This window comes from Tigriopus californicus, chromosome 12 (genome assembly GCF_007210705.1).
Source record: "Tigriopus californicus strain San Diego chromosome 12, Tcal_SD_v2.1, whole genome shotgun sequence".
Classification (NCBI taxonomy): domain Eukaryota; kingdom Metazoa; phylum Arthropoda; class Copepoda; order Harpacticoida; family Harpacticidae; genus Tigriopus; species Tigriopus californicus.
Genome location: NC_081451.1, coordinates 9,511,404 through 9,531,793, shown reverse-complemented (window position 1 = coordinate 9,531,793; position 20,390 = coordinate 9,511,404). Strand labels below are relative to the sequence as shown.

At 37.4% G+C, this 20,390-nt stretch overlaps 2 protein-coding genes across 2 annotated transcripts; one reads left to right on the top strand and one right to left on the bottom strand.

The window, feature by feature from the left end:
* Positions 1-461: 461 nt before the first annotated feature.
* LOC131892282 (uncharacterized protein F54H12.2-like) lies at positions 462-3,231 on the bottom strand. Its single transcript, XM_059242086.1, has one exon. The coding sequence runs from the start codon at positions 2,401-2,403 to the stop codon at positions 1,039-1,041; it is 1,365 nt and encodes a 454-aa protein (XP_059098069.1). The 5' UTR covers positions 2,404-3,231; the 3' UTR covers positions 462-1,038.
* Positions 3,232-11,275: 8,044 nt separating this feature from the next.
* On the top strand, positions 11,276-15,542 carry LOC131891805 (uncharacterized). Its single transcript, XM_059241473.1, has 2 exons — positions 11,276-11,609; positions 11,677-15,542. Exon 2 carries the CDS (start codon positions 11,682-11,684, stop codon positions 15,411-15,413), a length of 3,732 nt encoding a protein of 1,243 aa, XP_059097456.1. The 5' UTR covers positions 11,276-11,609; positions 11,677-11,681; the 3' UTR covers positions 15,414-15,542.
* Positions 15,543-20,390: the final 4,848 nt, after the last annotated feature.

The following is a 20,390-nucleotide window of genomic DNA, read 5'->3' as shown; positions in this document are numbered from 1 at the left end:
TTGACTCGACGCGTGGGTAAAGGCTACGCAGGCCAAAATGACGTCATTTGACTCAACGCGTGGGTAAAGGCTGACTGCACCAAAATGACGTGTGCGCCAGGTATGTGTTTATGCATCCGCCAGGCAAGTTCCCCTGCGCAAAAAAATATAGAACGCTCATCACTCCTCCCAGCACCAAAATTGACTCGACGCGTGGGTAAAGGCTACGCAGGCCAAAATGACGTCATTTGACTCGAAAAGTGGGTAAAGGCTACCTCCACCAAAATGACATGTGCGCCATATATATATTTATGGATATGTCGGGCAAGCCATGGGCATCCACATGCTCGGAAAAAAATGATGTTCCTCCCCTCCTACACCCACACACAAAATGACTCGTAAGACATGTATGCATCATTCAGACAAGCCTCACCACATTGAACATCACAGAATAGAACGTAAAAGGGGAGGAGTGAAAAATGTCATCAGCGATTGAGTGAGTAAATCACCGATTGAGAAATAGTACGAATAAAGAATCAATCCTAGTGTCTAGTATAAAACGATCTGGATCAGGAAGTTTTTATTTTAACAATTGCAAAATAAACGCAATACAAAGATCATCATTGTTTTTCAAATTAGACTCGAATGATAGTTGTAGTGATGGATCAATGCAATTATGTAAACAAAATAGAATGCAATAGAACCCACAATGGGATGATCGAAAGTCCTGAATTTGAATGGAATTGAAGAAAATGGGTTTATCTAGACTGAACATGAATTTATTGATTTCGGGAATGAAACAGGGAATACCAAACGTATCTATGTAACGAATACAATCATCCTGAATGATTATAGTGACAAAATGTGTGCCAGGACTAACATCATTTGATAAGTTACAAATAATCGACCCATCACGAATGTAATGTGGAATATTATTACACGAAAACACACCGTTAAAGTTGGAACAAATATTGCGTAGCGCAAACTCGATTTCAATGTTAGTGAGAGGATGTGATGAGGATCTATTGTTTGAGTAATCATTTGACCATTGTAACATGATTAGTCGAAAATAACTTTAACACCTCGATCATGGAAAACTTCGACGTGGGCATCAAACGTGGCATAGACAATGACAATTACTTCTTCCGGTAGAGCTTTCTTGAACACTAGAGGCAAATCAACATTGCCTTCAATGGTGGTATGTTTATGAAGCATGTTGCAACGATGACCGGTAAGATCATAAGCCATGAAGAAGCATCCATTGGCGAATAATTCTGGTGTGACTACATTACCATGATCTTCAGACACATCAATTCCTATGTTTCGATATAATTCCATGTATTCTCGAATGTATAGATCATGATCAAAATCCGGTTTGAATGAATCCCCCGGAATATATTCTCCGTTAACTTTGAGACTATATTCTTGAACATTGTAGTGTTGGAAATTGAATGGATTAAGTTTTTGATCTCCATGAAACGATCGAGCGGATACCATGCCAATAACGATACTTTTAGGAAGTTTCCCTGTGAACAGCTGTGAAATATACTTTGATGTTATCCCAGAGGCGAGATTATATTCACGCATAACGGTTCTGGTGATGGGATATACAACCGGCTCTCGTAGTAGCATGGTGTTGTGTTTCTTCACAATAGCGTCATGTAGCTCGACGTAATGAGCGTGCATACGCAGATTGGACATTTTTACTCGAAACGATTGATCAGAGTCACTTAGAATTGAGAATTCATCGGTGTTTCGTAATAGACGTATTTTTACACTAGCGGAAGGATGAAGTAATCGATCAGACTGGAGAAAATCTGAAGATAATGGTATGTAAAAATCCACGGGTTTGGATCCACGAAAAAATGTACTCCTCTTCTTAAAACCTTGATTGACGCTACTCATTTCATCATCATCAACCAAATTATCACTCGATATTTTGAGATTGTCAAACTTGAAAGCTTCATCCATGATGAACATCTGTCCTCGTAAATGTGTCTTTTGAGCTGATTCATTGTAAGATAAAATGGTTTGAATATAATTCTGGTAGGGTGACAATGCGGATGACAAATCTGTAATTAATGTATCATTGACATAGACTTCAATGGCCTTGAATAAACTAGCCGGGAAGAGATTGACACCCGATAAATTCACACTCAGAGGCACCACACCATCCTCCATGGTTCTAATTTGAGCCAATCCTGTCAATCGAATCGATTTGAGCTGAAGGTAGTGTTCGGAACCTTGAGGTTCTAGATGAAATTGAAATGGTCCTTGAACATTTTCAGAGAGTGGGCGAATTGTGACAGTTCGTCCACTCTTGACTATTGGATCGGGATCCAACATAGAAAAAAGATCAATGTCTTCAGACACGATTGATCCAGTAGTAACTTTTGAACCACCATAGCCCTTGCTTTGTTCCATGATGGGGATGACAATAATAAATAAACCAAGACGAGCGATAACATGTTCTTAAATAGGTTCATGAGCATGGCATTGGTTAGAAAAAAAAAAAAATAATAAATAAAAAATAAATAAAAAAAAAAAATGAGGAAAGCCATCATGAGCGATTGATATATAAGAAACCAACATAAAAATCTGGCATGTGCACAACATGATTCATATGTTTCATACAAATCAAATCACGTCATGTTTAATAATCGGAAACGAAATGTTCAGAATGGACGAGGCATTGGATCGATCCTATCATCCATCTTTAGAAAGATTGCCCCTTATGCTAAAACCATGGCCAATATCGGTAAAAAGGTGCTTTCATCACAGCCAGCCCAGCGAATCATTGAGACAGGCAAACAATCAGCCATGAAGGCTGGTGTAAATGTAGTGGATGACTTTCTCCAAGGGAAAAATGTCAAACAAAGCTTAAAAAGTAACTTGTCATCTACGATTGACAATGTCAAAGATTCGGCCATTCAACAAGTAAAACAGCAATTGTCAAAATTGAGTTACTACATCGTCAATGATGTCGATCGCAAAGCCAAAAGAAAAAAGAGAAAGAAGAAAGCAATCTCAACCCAAACTTATTCAGGCAATAGATTTAAGAAATTGAAGATGAATCGGATACAGCAACCACAGCAGAGTAATACACGATATCAACATCGTAGGATAACCAAAGGAGATATTTTCGACTCAATCTAATGAGTGTAACATGGAGTTTCATTATAACTTACATCAAAATTATGTGACAACCGATCGACCTGCATCCTTTAGTGGAATAAGCAAAGTTTCAAAGTATAACAATATCAAGAACACAGGCGTGCGAAAAATGAGACGCGCTATGGGTGGAATCAATTCATACACCATGCATTGTGAGGTGAAGCGTCCGAGAGTGAGAAATCCATATTATATCTATAAAAAACGTCAACAAATTCAAGCTGATTTAGTGGACATGGCCGCTTACAGTAAATCAAATTTCAACATCAAATATATATTTACGGCTGTTGATATGTTTTCCAAATTTGCATTTTGCTGGCCTATGAAAAGAAAAACGGCTGACGAGACGGTCAAGGCATTGGAAAAAATGATTCAAGCTTTTCAGACACCGCCACAAGAATTGTTTACCGATCGTGGTACTGAGTTTACCAATGCTCGAGTTGGGTGATTTTTGGATTATCATCACATCACTCATCGATTGCCACAATCAGACATGAAATGCGCGGGTGTTGAAAGGTTTAACAAAACAATTCAAAATAAGATTTATAAATATATGACCGAAAATCATACCAAACGTTATGTCAATGTCATTGATGATTTGATGTTTTCGTATAACACCACGGAACATCGAACCATTAAGATGACACCGCAAAACGCTGAAAAAGCTGAAAATCATTTATGGGTGTTGGATCGTCTCATGATGTTCTACCATCGTGGTACTCAATCGCAAAGAAAACGCAAATATCAAAGGGGTGATATTGTGAGAATTGCAAAAGCTAGAGGAGTGTTTCAGCGATCATATCAAACCCAAAACACTCCCACACTGTTTCAAATTGTTGATATTCGCGATATGCCTATTCCCATGTACATTCTCCATGCATTCGACGAAGAAAACAATGTGGTCGAAGGTGGTTTTTATGATAGTGAAATCACATTAGTCGACTTTAACATGTTTCAAATTGAAAAAACCATCAAAGAAAAAAATGGAAAATTTCTAGTGAAATGGAAACATTTACCAACTCGATATAATTCATGGCTACCTAAGAATATTTATTCACGCAAAATGAATGTCTCAAATAATGACGACGAATAAAATACAATTGTTATGGAGTGTGTGAAATGTCCGTTCAAAAGTACATTACATTTTCCATTGACAAAGAGAGAGCTGTAAATCGTATACCATTCCCATTCCATTTCCTGACCGATCCCAATGATGCTTGGTATATTTCCATGACCCACGCCATCATTTATCTCCATGAGACGACGGGTACACGCCATACGTTAAGCATTGAATTGGATGAACTCAATGGCGGTGATCAACACTCTGTTAATAGTAAAACAATAGCCGTGACATACTCAAATGATCCCGATAAATTCATCTTTGCACCGAAAAATATCATCTCACATCTACTCAATGAAACTGTGTTAGACTATTTGACTATAAGGATCTTGAATGACAATCAACTAGTTATTCCATGTGAAAAAAGCTGTATCACTTTTTGCTTGGAAAAAAGACCAATGAATCCAACGTCCAAATCGATGACTCTCTTCCTTTCAACGTCTGGCAACAATCACAATAATGGCAATGACTTTCTATGTCGATTACCACATCCCATTCATTTACCTCAACAAGGATTGTGGCAAATTTGTCTTCATTCGATCAGCATACCCAATATGCGAATCAAACTGGATAATGAGTATTCAATCAAAATAATTGTGGGAGGAAAAAACGATGTCAAGCGTGAGGAGTCCGTTTCGTTTACCGATGTAGCATCACCATATGGTGATTCATCCAAGCAAGGCAAAATGAGTGGGTATTCGCCACTGAATTTTGTCAATGATTTGCAGGGATTTATCAACTTGTTGTTCATGGAGAACACAACCGATCCTATCGTGCAATTTTCCATAATTGGTGATCAGCGGCTTTTCATCCAATCCCGAAAAAAGACCAAACTAGAGTTTTCACGACGACTGGCTTTTGCGTTGGGGCTCCTGAAAATGGGTGATGAAAGCAATTCTTTAAATATTGTCATCAGACCCAGATCATCGTTCAAGGCTTCAAACCGAATTGATTTCGCTAGGAATCCACCTGATAAAGTTTTTCTACAATCTGACATTATCGAGCATTGCATTCATAATGATCGATTTCAACCCATACTGAAAATCCTCCCAGTTGATTTTGAAGATGCAAGGAAACGGGTTCATTATGAATTTTGGAACCTTGAATATCATGACATCGCCACATCAACCCTGCAAACTCTAAAGTTCCAATTTGTAGATGAACGAAATAATCTTATTGAATTTAATGATCGTGATAATGATATACATATGACCATGCTGTTGAGACAGATTAAATAAAATGCTATATTTTCGCTCCTCATTTATTTATTCATTCATCGATTGAATACCATCTCAATCATTGTATAAAAAGTATTTTAGAGGGGGTTCGATTCTATCGTTCAATTTGACCGTTGTATCATTCGACTTGCGTTTCTGACCTAGGATTATCCATGGTTCAGTTTTATTCACTGGTGATGTTGTTGTCGTTGCTGTTGCTGATTCAACTCTTTTTGCACTCTTGTATCGATTTGGTCTATCACCATGTTGAGGAGAGGTAAAATGTTTGGTCATGTTCATGATGGCTGGATTGCGCATTGTTTTAGATCGATCTTTCTCGATCTGAAGTGGTTGAACACCTTTTCTTTGAATCAAATCAAGCATGGGACGAGCATTTTTAGGAATTGTTACTTTTAATGGAGCTTTCATCGAAACTTTGCTGGACTTTGATTTGAATCTGGTCTGAGGCTGAAAATCTAATGCTAGAGTACGATTGGGTCTAGATACATTCCGGGTAAAGATATCCTTTCGATTCGTTGAGCCATGTTCTATCCAACGAGTTGGGCGCGATGCATCGATCGATGATGATGATGATGACAATTCAGACATGTCAACATCATTGTCCAATTCACGGATTCTTTCTCCCGCCATGATCGTATCATCATTATCATCAGCATCATGTATGTTTCGTTGTTGGAATGCTTTCCGCGCTCTACTGCTTCGAAATTTGTCATTGTTCTGAGCAATGCGCTTATAATTAGAAGGCTTAATCGTGGATCGTTGAGATGTTTGGGGATGAAGGCCAGTGGGTAAAGAGGGGGCAAAAGGTGAATTGTTAGATGACGTGGGGTTGGAGAAATAGGTGGAGGTGGGCTTTGAGGGTGTGGATGTGGGATCATCATCATTATCATTATCATTGTCATAAATATTATCAATGTCCATCGTGGTATTTGTTTGAATACCCTTTTCCATCATACTCGGACCAACTTGCATACCATAATTTTGAATCGTTGGCATAGCCTGAATGGATTGATTTTGAAATGTTTTGGTTTCTGTATTTGACGGATTTTCATTCTCATCAAAATCATTTGACTGCGATTGGTTACCAGATGCGATTGATGAAATGTCTTTTGCATAAGCAGACATTCTCTGTGGATCATTCAAATCAGAGGACAAATCATCACGACCATCAACATTCCCACTATTATCGTTATAATAGTGTTGTTGTTGATTATGATTTGTGCTAATGGCGGGTGAATCTTCATCTTGATTGTTATCTTGATGTTTTTTCGACTTGACTTTGAGTTTTTGTGATTGTCGCATGTTATTGTCGTTTCTTATTGTGACTCGTCCGCCATCATTGACATCTAGGTTGTTAATTTGTCGAATGTATCGCGCATTGTTTTCCGTGGCTTGAGCGATGAATGCATCATACATGGTTTTGGGTACCATGTACATAACGGCAAAAGATGATGTGTTAACCATGATTGATATCAGTCATACCACCCATGTTATTGTAAATCGTTCTTAGACATTTAACGTTGAGTAAATAGTCGCATTAGAATAGGCAAAACAGCTGAAATAATGAGCCCGATATTTCCACCCACCTGTGGCATGAGCTTACGTTTTTTTCCAATATCATTGGTGCTTTCAGCAATGTATCGAAGAATTTGCTTTTTCTCCCACAAGGCTTCTCTCAATTTTTTTTTTCGAGCGGATGGAATAGCATTGTTACAAAGTGAATTGTGAATACATTCCGAAAGCAGATTGCAAGCTTCATCATTAAGATAATGAACGATCGTTTTAAAGTCTGACTCATTCATTCGTTTAATGGCTGTTAAAAATGCAGTATACTTTTCAGCTTGAACTCTTGTCAATCTCGTTGCTTTTCTATCTATACGTTCGGCATTTTGCTTTGTTGCTCTTTTATTTTGTTTCTGGTTGGAAACATTCGATTTTAGTGTGTTCTTCGTTTTTTCTTTATTGATCTCATCGTTTGTCTTTGACTCGTTGTGTTTCGTTGCGATGTATTCGAATTGATCTTCCTCGCTTGCGTCGACTGTTGGACAGTGAACGTAACGTGGATTGGGAAGCGGTCAAGTGATGAGACGGATTGCTCTTTTGCTGTCTTCTTTTTCTTCGTCTTTTCCTCAAACGTGCTCGAGTCTTGTTTTTAAGTCTTGACTTGAGCTTGACTCTCATATTTTTCTTCTTAAGTTTCATCACAATAATATGCTGATTATTTAGCGCAATAGGTCCATAGCTATAATCGGTTCTTAGGTATCCAAATGGTCATGGGAGCTTCGTGAGGTAAAATATTTGAACGAAATCGTAACATGTCAAACGTTTGCTGATGATTGTCGAAAAACATATAGGAATATGGTTTCTTTGTGGCTTCATGATAGCTATCTATAATGAATTTATAATTTGATGGGCTCAATTGCCGAGCAAAAGAGGATATCTGAAGTCCATCACGAGGATTTTTGAACACTGTGATGTATGTGCTGTTGAGAGAGAGCTGTCTAAAAATTGGGTTCTTGTCAAAAAGATTTTGGGATAAAAGTATTACACCACAGTTGCTATGATGTGAAACCACGGTAAACAGCTCGATCATATCCGAAGACAGTTTGTGGGCAAAATCATCGATAACAACGATTGACCCCGATTCAAGATGTGGGGCTATACGATCTTCTATATCATTTAACGATGGCATTCCGGATACCCATGAACTAACAATTCCATGTTTTTCAAATTCGGAAAATGATGACTGCCAATGATTGTAATAATAAACGATGAATGGTTTATTCGAATTATCAATCAAATCTTTCGTTTGGGATAGGAAATTTAAGACGTGTGTGGTCTTACCACAACCACTACCACCGCACACGAGCCAGGTAAATGGAAAACGTAATCTCATATCATACATGATGATTCAATGTCACATTTATTACTACTTTCTTATATACAAACAAATGAATGACCATTTATTTCCGTACAGCATGATCTATATATACAAATCAACACGATTGTTGTAATTACTATTATTATTGTTATTGTTGTGGTTGTTGAGGTTGTTCTTGTTCTTGCTGCTGTTGTTGTCGTTGTTGTTGCTTGTTTTGATGAAATTCAGAGCATTTTCTCTCATGCTCATTGAGAATTTGTTTCATCGCTTTGAATAAGTTCCACGTTCATTGAACGTTAAGATTGAACGTTTATTCTCGTTCTTTTCCATCTTTGATGGATATACGCTTGATGACAATGCCATCGTATGAAAAGCCCTTGACAATCTTCGCTGATTGTGGTACGGTGATGTGTTGCGCCACCACCCTACATCCATAATCGAGGTCAAGATCCATATGAGGCCACAAACCAGAGGGAAAGACTCTCATCCTCTTGGTCCATTTCTCCGGTGTTGACTGTGATGTCGTTCCTGCCGTTGCTGTCGTTGTTGTCGTTTCATTCATCATCGCCATTATCCTCTTTTTCTTTCCCCGACCATTCACATCATCCAATGACCGCATATCACCATTGTCTTTCGGTATTGACTTCGATGGTGATGGGATAGTTGATGATGGTGGTGAATTTGGCCCATAACTATTCTTCCTTCTTTCAAACTCCTTCACGGCATCTAGTAAAAACTTGTCACTGCGATAAATCAATGGCTCATCACCCAGCAAGTCTTGGGCAGCGTGTTCTTCCTCTTCTTCTTCTTCTGCTCCTCCTCTTCCTGCTCCTCTTCTAAAGACCTCCGGCGAGAGAGTCATATATCCATCCCGGTTGACATTGTTAGAAGATGCCATGATGCGATATTGTTGTTGTGAATAAAACAAGATAAATAGACTGGCTAACGATGTTTGTACGAATGACGCTGTTCTTTTTCCACACTCACTTTTAAAGAAAAATCCTGATTCTCCTCATCGAAGTACATCAGTTCATGAAACATACCATTAAATTGAGAATGGGCGATGAGTCGAGGCGATGAGTCAAGTGTGTGTCCGTATCAAAAACAAGAACAACTTGTTTCACCATTGTTACATTCACCTACATCTTCGAATTACATCAATTTATGAATCATTGATCATATGATCCGCTATTAAATTAACAATGGACAAGTAGTCGAGTGTGTGTCCATATCAAAAACAGGAACAACTTGTTTCACCATTGTTACATTCATCCTCCTCCTCCTCGAGCGTGTCCGTATCAAAAACAAGAACAACTCGTTTCATCGATTACATCAGTTTATAAATAATTGATCATATGATCCGCAATTAAATTGACAATGGGCAAGTAGTCGAGGCGATGAGTCAGGCATGTGTCCATATCAAAAACAGGAACAACTTGTTTCACCATTGTTACATTCATCCTCCTCCTCCTCGAACCACATCACTTCATCGAATATGCCATTAAATTAACAATGGGCAATTAGTCGAAGAGATGAGTCAGGCGTGTGAGCATATCAAAACAAGAACAACTCGTTTCATAGATTACATCAGTTTATAAATCATTGATTAAATAACACGCTATTAAATTGACAATGGGCAAGTGGTCGAAGCGATGAGTCAAGCGCGTCAAAACAACCTACCGGTGATTCAAAATATAACGGCCGGCTTTCGATATACTACCGTGGTTGAACATCCTCAATCATGGACGATTAGACGGAACGTTCTCAAGACGGAGCATGGTTTAAAGTGTTGTGGCAATTTAGGTATCATTAAGAAGTCATCCTACACTTTCATACTCAGTTTAACATCTGGTTATGTTACCATCACCGGAATACGATTTTTGCATCAAATAGAAGAAGCTCAGACTGAAATAATCAAACTAATAAACCAGCCCATGAGCTTCATTTCCCCTTGGACCATCCATAATATATGTGCCAGTGGGCGATTTGATACATCAATATTGTTATCAAAACTTAAGGAACGACTAAAGCATGAAAGTGAATGTCAAGTCACGTCCAATCGTCAATATTTTCCAGCTCTCTTCGTGAAGGTGCGAGCGTTGGGTACCATCATTCTATTTCAAAGTGGGAGTTTTACCATTGTGGGAGCGAAAGCGATTGAATCAATATGGAGCATTCATCGGATCATGTCTGCCATCATTCATCCATTGAAATAACGTATCCTGAAGATGAATGTGTGTGTACCCAATGTGGAATGGTTACGGATAAAAACTATTTTGACACATGCAACATAGTTATTGATGAATTGGAGGATTGTGAAATTCGAAATCGTTTAACCAACATCATGATCAACATACACATTCCCTTGGGAATTTTAGATTTAACAATGTTCACATATCGCCAATTCAGATGCGATGAACGTTTGTCAAAGTTCAAAAACATTATTATCGCAATATTTGCTCTATACGATATCCTGAATACAGAGGGAATCACGAGAAGTGAACATGAATTATGCTATGTGGCTGACATTGATCCTCATAAACTATGGTGCATTCAAAAAATCCTAGGCTATGAATCCCGTGCCACATCCAGCTCGTTCATCGAGCGAATGAGTGTTGAATTGAATTTCCCATTTTTTCTCCAAAATGACGTGTTGGACCTCGTTGATCGCATTAGAGAAACCAGTTATTCTAAGCTGGGCACAATTATCGCATGTTCATTTTATAAAGTCATTCAAGATAGACAACTGGAAATTGAAATAACAAAAATTTGTCAGGCTGCGTCCGTGTCTAAAACATCTGTCATTAATCTGTACAAGCAAATTCAAAATATTGTGTAGTATGTATTGTTAAATGTATAATCTGTGTTGAGTGAAAATAAATTCATCACCACACCATCATTGACATCATCATCTTCATGTAAATCATATCGTTTGTCATTGTAGATTGTCATAGGCCATGTTTGTGTAGATATGACTTTAGTCATTAGTCAATTCAGCACCACACGCTCGTCCATGTTCCTTGTGCGGCCAAATCAATTGTTGTGCAATCCAGCGGCGGACGCTCGTCCATGTTCCTTGGTATATAAACCCAATCTTTATTCAACATTTAGTTCTCATATGTTTAACATCGTTACACAGACATCTATCATAAACAATCCAGTTCAGGCACAAGATACATCAGTTTAACATTATCTCACCTCCATCTATCATAAACATTCGGTAACTCTTTTTATTATTATTCATATTTCATTTTAATTTACAAATATGTCATATTGTATCGATTCAGGCATAATGATGACGAGTGGCAATACTAGTGGCAAACCATTTTTTTGTGACCTGTGTCAAGTGGGATTTAGTCGAAAGAACGCATTGGAAAATCACAATCAGAGAAAACATTCGAACACACCAATGCATTATCAGTGTTGGGTTTGTGGTCTCAACTTTGACACTATTGCAGGGGTGTCATCGCATCGTCGGACACATATGCACCCAAACTCATTTGTGGAAAGGCAAAGAGCTTTTCACGGCGCGGCTCGATCATTTGAATATGATGTAACTCTCGAGAATGAGAATGATATCCGTCGAGTCTTGGTCATAATCAAACATGATCTTTTACAATTACTCCGGACCATTCTCGCTACGGGTCGTTTTAAAATTGCCATCGTGGTTATTGTGGAATGTAGTAAGACAAACGAAAATGGTGAGATTGATGATATTCTCTTCGTTCCTTTTCGATCCGACTCCTTCACCGCTCATCCTGAAGATGATTTAGAACTGTACATTCATGATTGTTTCAATTCGATTGATGTAAAAATGGACAATTTTCACGAGCATGGATCATTCTGGAAAGTTGAGCGAATTCTTTACATTCGTGTAGAATCATCTAAATGCTCTACTTTGAATGGTGGCTGTAACTTATTGGCCGTAAACCATCCTAAACAATTGAAAACCACCCATATTCGTCGGGATGCATATACCCGTAATGATTGTTTTTATCGGGCAATTGCATTTCATTTCACCAACAGTTCTGATGATATTGTTATTGACTCGTTCATCAATCAATCTATCAAGAAACTTCACTCAGGTGATGTAGCTGTACAAGTTCGAGAGATTGGCAAATTCGAACGTATGAATCATGAACTTTCACTCCGCATCCATGTGTTATATATGGAGGGGGATGACATTTATCCCATTCGAACATCTCACAACTTTAATGGTTCAAATGTTGTCAATTTAGCCCTTTATAATTGCCTTCAAGCGGGAAAAGTCGTTAGTCATTACAGTCTGGTTCAATGTTTAGATACATTTATACGCAAAACTTATCGTAATGACAATGGTAAAAAAACATATCAAAAATGTCATCCATGCCCCAATTGCTTTCAAAAACTATCAAGTCCAACACTTTTGAAGGATCATATGAATGCTTGTTTGAATAATACTCCTAGACGATTTGAATTCCCACCCGAAGAGAAAAACATCGCATTTGAACATTTTGTTAGAAAATTTAAAGCCCCATTCATTGCGTTTTTTGACATGGAGAGTTGTTGTCAAGACCCGCATACTTCTTGCTTTAGATCGTGTCAACCGAATCAATGTCATCATCACAGTTCAACATTTAAAGAACAAGTAGCTGTCTCATATTCATTAATCATTTTGGATTTCAAATATGAGATTGTCCTACAACAGCATTACGCTGGTTATGATTGTATTGTTAATTTACAGCAAACGCTTGCCATAGCTCGTCAACGAATTGACATAATTGTTAAGGATATCATTCCTATGGTTTTGAGCGTTGATGATTTAATCAGATTTGAACAGACCCAGGCCTGTCATATTTGTGAGCGTGATTTCATCCGTTCGGATGACATCGTGGTAAGGGATCATTGTCACTTGACAGGAAAATTTCTAGGTGCCGCTCACAATGTTTGTAATCTCAATCGACCAGAACCCAGGATGGTACATATTTATTGTCACAATTTCAGTGGATATGATTCTCATTTGATATTGATACATTTAAAATTAAATCAGGATTGTCCAACTATTGAGTGTATGGCTCTGAATACAGAAAAAATTAGGACTCTGAAACTTGGAAATTTCATTTTCCTTGATTCAATGTCATTTTTACAAGGATCATTAGCTGAATTGGTCAATGATTTGGCTAAATCTGGATCGCAATTTAGGGTGTTGGAACAAATGGGATTTGCTCAAGATATGAATAAACATAATCTTTTACTTCGAAAGGGTGTTTTTCCATATGAGTTTGCTTCGAGTATTGAGAAGCTGAAAGCGACCACCAATATGCCTGTCAAGGAAATGTTTTTCAATCATCTCACAGACTCAATGGTGAGTGACGAGGATTATAATCATGCAACGAAAGTTTTTGAAGAATTTAGTTGTTGCAATATGTTAGATTACATGATGCTTTACATGAAGCTAGATACAGCTCTCTTGGCGGATGTGTTTATTAATTTTCGTGAGACTATGCATGACAAGTTTCAACTTGATCCTTGTCAATATATTTCATTACCGGGATATGCATATGGTTGCATGATGAAATTGACCGGAATTCACATTGATCATATTCGAGATCCTGACATGTTTTTGCTACTTGCGCAAAACATTCGAGGTGGTTTTTCTTTTATTGGACAACGATTGGAAACTGATCAAACTAAATCTAAAACTTTTGTTTGTAATGATCGAAAACAAATGATTCCATCCAAGCGCAACAACATACTGTACATTGATGCTAACAATTTGTATGGTTGGGCTCAATGTCAATCACTGCTTATTGGGGAATATCAATTTCTTTCATGTAATGAAATAGATTGTTTAAATGTGATGGATCTCGGTGATCATGATGATTATGGATATATCTTTGAGGTGGATATGGAATATCCATCATCATTACATGATGCTCATCAAAGCTTTCCGTTAGCTCCTGAAAAGCAAACAATCACAATTGACTTGCTTTCTACATATCAAAAAAAATGTCGGCAAAAGTTGAATATGAAAAACAAAAGCTCGAACAAACTCACGGCAACATTTTTTGACCGAAAAAAATATGTTGTTCATTATGTCACTTTAAAACTATACTTAAAATTGGGTATGAAAATCACAAAAACATTTAGAGTCATCAAGTTTCGTCAATCTCAATTTTTAAAGAAGTACATTGATTATTGCACTGAAATGCGTCAAAGTTCTCAAACAGACTTCAAAAAACGTTTGTTCAAATTGATGGCCAATTGCATCTATGGCAAGTTTATTGAAAACACATCCAATCATTTGCAAGTTAAGTTTGCGCAAACAGAAGAAAAACTGGTACACTATACTACTAGTCCCAGATTTATGAATAATTTTATTATCTCTCCCGACCTAGTTGCAGTCTTCCTACAATCATCTAAAACTGTAGCTAAACAGGCCTATGCCATTGGCTTCAGCATTTTAGATTTGAGTAAAGCTTTCATGTATACATCGTATTATGAAAAAATTGTACCCGCATTTGATGGTAAATGTAAAGTTTTAATGAGTGACACCGACAGCTTGCTCATTTCAACACCGTTTACCACTAATCCATTTTTCAAATTGATACATATCTTAGACACTTCAAACTTTGACCGTGACCATCCTCTGTTTAGTGAGTCTCATCGATCTGAATTAGGATATTTCAAATCCGAAACCGGTTCCAGGTTGGTTACACGATTTGTTGGGTTGCGATCAAAATGCTATGCTTTCGAGACGCATGTTTCATCTGACACGATCAAATGCAAGGGTGTGTCCAAAATATTCAAGAACAAAATCCCACTGAGTAACTTTGAACAATGCATTCGCATTATAACATCCATTCGAGTCAATCAGTTTTCCATGCAAAGCGTAAATCATTCTCTTAGAATTGTAAATAGTAATAAATTAGCTTTTTCTAGCTATGATGACAAACGATATATTTTACCCTGTGGCATTCATACATTGCCTTATGGTAGTTGTGACATTGTCAAAAACTCTGTTGTCTGCTCTTTTTGTTGTTAACCGGAATGTTTCTCAAAAATTGCTGTATCATGATTTACATGTTGTTTCATCATAATGTTTTGTACATTTATATTTCATTATTGTCATGTTCTTTCACGTTCAATAAAAGACTATCATCATAACTTTAAATGTGTTTGTTGTATATTAGTTGATTTGGAAGTATTGAAGTAATGTTGTACGAGTTCCATGATTTCATGATAATTCTCGCTGGATGATGACATTGATCGTACTAAAAATATCACAATATTCGTCATTATCAGACATGTTAGTATCATCATGGTAAAGCACTTGTACTTGATTAAGAGCGCCTTTATCCCTCGCGATTCTTCATGCTGAATCATTGCAATCTCCTCTGTGGTGAATTGCCCCACATTGCTGTTGATATTCATAACTTCAAAACTCCAAACTGATATCATCTTTGTTTGCTTCTTATATTTCTTAAATAAGTATATTTGTATGGTCACTATCGTGGATGACTCAATAGCTCAGTTGGTATCATGCTTGTGTTTAGCTAGATCATATGAAAATTCATAAAAGTCATTCATGAGTTCAATTCCCACCCCTACTGAGTTATTGAATCATCCAAACTTTTACCTTGATCCATCACTACAACTATCATTCGAGTCTAATTTGAAAAACAATGATGATCTTTGTATTGCGTTTATTTTGCAATTGTTAAAATAAAAACTTATGCGCAAATACAACAAAATAGTAGACCGTGATTGCTTTCACAGTCCCAACATTCAGCCAGGTCGCCATTGGTAAAGTCAGGGTCGATTATGTGGAACCTGTCTTCTTCATCCTCTTCATCCTCATCTTTGTCAATATACCACCATTCATCATCGCCATCCTCATCCTCATCCTCCCACTCAATTATTTCGTTGTTGTAGTCATCATCATCATCATCATATTCCTCTCCCTCCTTCAGATCCTCGGAAGTTTTCTTGGATTGTTGATATTTGGCATATTCAAAAGCCCAATCGATAGAGTTGCTCGGTGATGTTTGTGACATTTTGTGCTTTTTCAAGATTATTTGTTTAACTCAATGTATGATTCCTGATCCAGATCGTTTTATACTAGACACTAGGATTGATTCTTTATTCGTACTATTTCTCAATCGGTGATTTACTCACTCAATCGCCAATGACATTTTTCACTCCTCCCCTTTTACGTTCTATTCTGTGATGTTCAATGTGGTGAGGGTTGTCTGACTGATGCATACATGTCTTACGAGTCATTTTGTGTGTGGGTGTAGGAGGGGAGGAACATCATTTTTTTCCGAGCATGTGGATGCCCGTGGCTTGCCCGACATATCCATAAATGTATACATGGCGCACATGTCATTTTGGTGGAGGTAGCCTTTACCCACTTTTCGAGTCAAATGACGTCATTTTGGCCAGCATAGCCTTTACCCACGCGTCGAGTCAATTTTGGTGCTGGGAGGAGCGATGAGCGTTCTATATTTTTTTGCGCAGGGGAACTTGCCTGGCGGATGCATAAACACATACCTGGCGCACACGTCATTTTGGTGCAGTCAGCCTTTACCCACGCGTTGAGTCAAATGACGTCATTTTGGCCTGCGTAGCCTTTACCCACGCGTCGAGTCAATTTTGGTGCTGGGTGGCTCGATTACCAACTTTTGGAATCGCAGATTCCAAAAGTTGGTAATTGATATACTACTGTCATTTCTATCCTTTGGCCGCCAACTTAGGCCATTGTGTTGAATTAAGACAGTAGCTTTAGTATAAATAAAACAAGATTGCCCATGCTACATAGTACATTTCTGTGTAATTTTTTTAGTAAACAATTATCCCCTTGATATACAACTCTGTTAAAATACCAAATATTTCTGAATAAACTTTAAATGTCAAAAGAATAAATGAAATAACTATGAACATCAAGTGAATAAAAAACAAGCAAATTGTCCTTAAAATAAGTAAGATATTGGACAAATTTGCTCGAAAACATTGATAGAAAGAAAAATGAACAAGAATCAATTCTTGAGGAACTTGCACTGACAATTAAGAAAAGCAAATAGGCAAAAAAAGTAAATGTATAAATGTGTAAATTAACATATCATTGTATCTATAATGGACAATTGATAATCTTGTTTTATTCCACACATTTGACAAAAAAGCATCAGGCATTGGTGAAATATAGATGAGTTGCTTTTGAGTAGAGTTTAGATTTCTACTTATTAGGAATTTTACCTAAAAGACTGGCTCTTTCAAGGCACACAGAATAAGACCAAAGTCCAGCCAATTAGATCTGAGTTTTAGACTCTAAAAAGGGTTTTTAGCAAGAGGATCCTAAATAGTCAATTAAAAAATGTGTCATATTTGCTGAGATGTTTCCTTCCATGATTTTCAAACATTCAAATGAGTTTAAAGAGCAATATGTAGCTCAGAGCTGAAATATGCCTACTTTTGATTTGGGGACCATTCCCAAATTGGGAACCATGGATTCAAACAAGCTACCAAATTACTTGAAAGTTGGTAAAGATGTTCCTGAAACAATTTTCTTGAAACATTATTATTGGCAAAACATATTGACTGATTGTGTTTAGAGCAAATTCTTGCTTTACCAAGAATACCTAATTATTATTTTACAATAATTGTACTTAAAGACATGATAGAAGTCATATCATGTATATTTAAACGTTTTATTTGAAACACCTGCCATCAATGATTACAAAAAATGATATTAGCCACACTCTTTGAACAACATGTATGCCAATAATAGACATTAGAAAAATTCAGCATCATTTGTGTAGGCCTAAGTTGGCGGGAAAGGTTTGGTGATCACAAAAAGGTGGTGCTTCCTTGCTCTAGCGCCCCTGCTGGACAACCAAGCCACTTGAGGCAATGTTTTAAACACATTTTGTTAGTTTGGCTGCAGGGTGCTTGGATGATCTACTTACATTGTGTTACAACGGCTTTTACTCTAGGATGGAAAACCGAGATTGAATCTGGTTTGATGATTGGAGTAGGACTAGTGTTGGGGCGAGTTTTTGGCGCATGAGTCTATTTGCTTGACTTGAGCACAATGAAAGACTGGAGTCCCCTGCTGGACTCAAGTCTTTTCCCGAACTCACTCCAGCACTGATCCAACTTCCATCTTCAAACCAGATTCAGTCCTGGTTTTCCATTGTAGTGTAAAACCGCCCTTACTCGGTTTCAACCAAAGCAAACAAACAAAGCATCAACCCACTGGCTCCCTGAAATCAGAACTTTATTTTGCAAATCACTTAACTGAGTATGTTCAATGTAATTCCGTGTCGTACGCACAGTGCAGCTTCACAAGATCCAAAAAAGTGTCAGGGTGGTTTCTCACTGTAGTTAGAACAATGAAGATTTCCTCCTCTCTTCTTTCTCTAGTTCCAACATTGCACACCGTGCTTCCCTCAACTATTCGGAGGGAATATGTATGCATTGATCTTGAGGCAGGTTTTAAGTCAAATCGGACTTGAAGACAAGTTTTTGAGCAAATTCCTCATCAAACATACGAACATTCAAGGCGAACCAAATTTACCAACTCTAAATCGTTAGTGGATCCGAAATTATATTAATTCATAGCTGAATCAGATATTTCAATTCATTTCATTTGTGTACTGATGGGGGTTCCATTCTTAGAAGTGGTGAGAAAGTCAGAAAAAAGGATACTAAAGTTGAAAGCTCTCAAGCCAATCCTCCTTGTTGGTTTCTTTGTTATAAAAAAGTGTTTGGCACTTCAACTAAATGGCTCGTTTGGACTGCACTACTTTATGAGTACTGCAGTTGGCTTGGCTACTTTTATACTAAGTACCAATTTAGAAAAGGTGTTAGTTTGTCAAATGTGTCGTCACTTCATCCATTCGTTGAGTACATATCAAGGATTTTGTTAGTAAGTAACTTTGGTAGAGGTTCCCATTAGGTCATAGATTTTTAGACACTGGATAGAACAGGACAATAAACCATTTTGTGATCAATTCTCAGGAGACCATCTATTGTACTGTTAACCAACTGAGAGGTCGGTTGTTTGACATCCAGGGTCTAGAAATCTATGCATAAGTGTTTGTAGATAAAGCCGCATTTTTCTGAATTCTGCCTGGCAATAGCCCTTTCCATTCTCCTCCGGCTTCTCTCCTTGCGGACCAACAAACGCAAAGGGATGAAAATGCGCTCTAAGATGCCTAATTTGAACAAGGTATTTTTCGCTGAACATCTTATTGTTGATACACTCTAACACCTTAATAGACCACCAACTCTTCTGCCAGACCTTTCAAATCCTAAAACAGTAACATTTTCAACACCTTTGACATTTAAATTGAAATAAACAAGGAGCTATACATTGTATACTTGTAGCATACCAGCAACTTTTTTGTGATCGTCTTTTTCCATTAAATTGTCCTAAAAAAACTTGATTTAAGCCTAGAGATAGAGAAGTTTTAAAAGTTGGTCATCAGAAACTTGTGCAAGTTTTATATTGCTAGAAATGATGATTGCAAAAGTGTCAATTATGCAGTATGCAACCTCCTTTTAAATGATTTTTTACATGTCATAAATGTTCGGAATTTTATCCATGAAATGATTTGATACGTCTCCCAAAAGAGTTGGTGGCTTATTCATTGTGTTACAGTACTTGAGCAACAGATTGTTCATCTAATAATCCCTTGATAAAATCTGGTGTCTTAAAGCGTATTCTCTCCTTTGTACTTTTGTTTGTCCGCACTTAGACGAAGCAGAGGGCGCTGCCTCCCTCCATGAAAAAGACTATTAAACTCCTGTTTCGTATTAAATGTTGCGTGAGGTCGTGAAGAATTTTATGAAGGTTAATTCCAACATCGGGATTTGAATTCATAACTCGAGCCTTGCTTATTATGTGCTGCCCCTTAGACAGCTCAGATACACCAGCTCCTTGAACACAGAGTTTTTTGTAAGTAAAGCTAACAAAAATATAAATTCCTAAAACCTAGGTTTTTATCTTCTTCCGTCAAAG

Coding starts and splice junctions, on each gene's coding strand:
- LOC131892282 (XM_059242086.1), bottom strand. CDS start 2,403: ATGGAACAAAGCAAGGGCTATGGTGGTTCAAAAGTTACTACTGGATCA.
- LOC131891805 (XM_059241473.1), top strand. CDS start 11,682: ATGATGACGAGTGGCAATACTAGTGGCAAACCATTTTTTTGTGACCTG.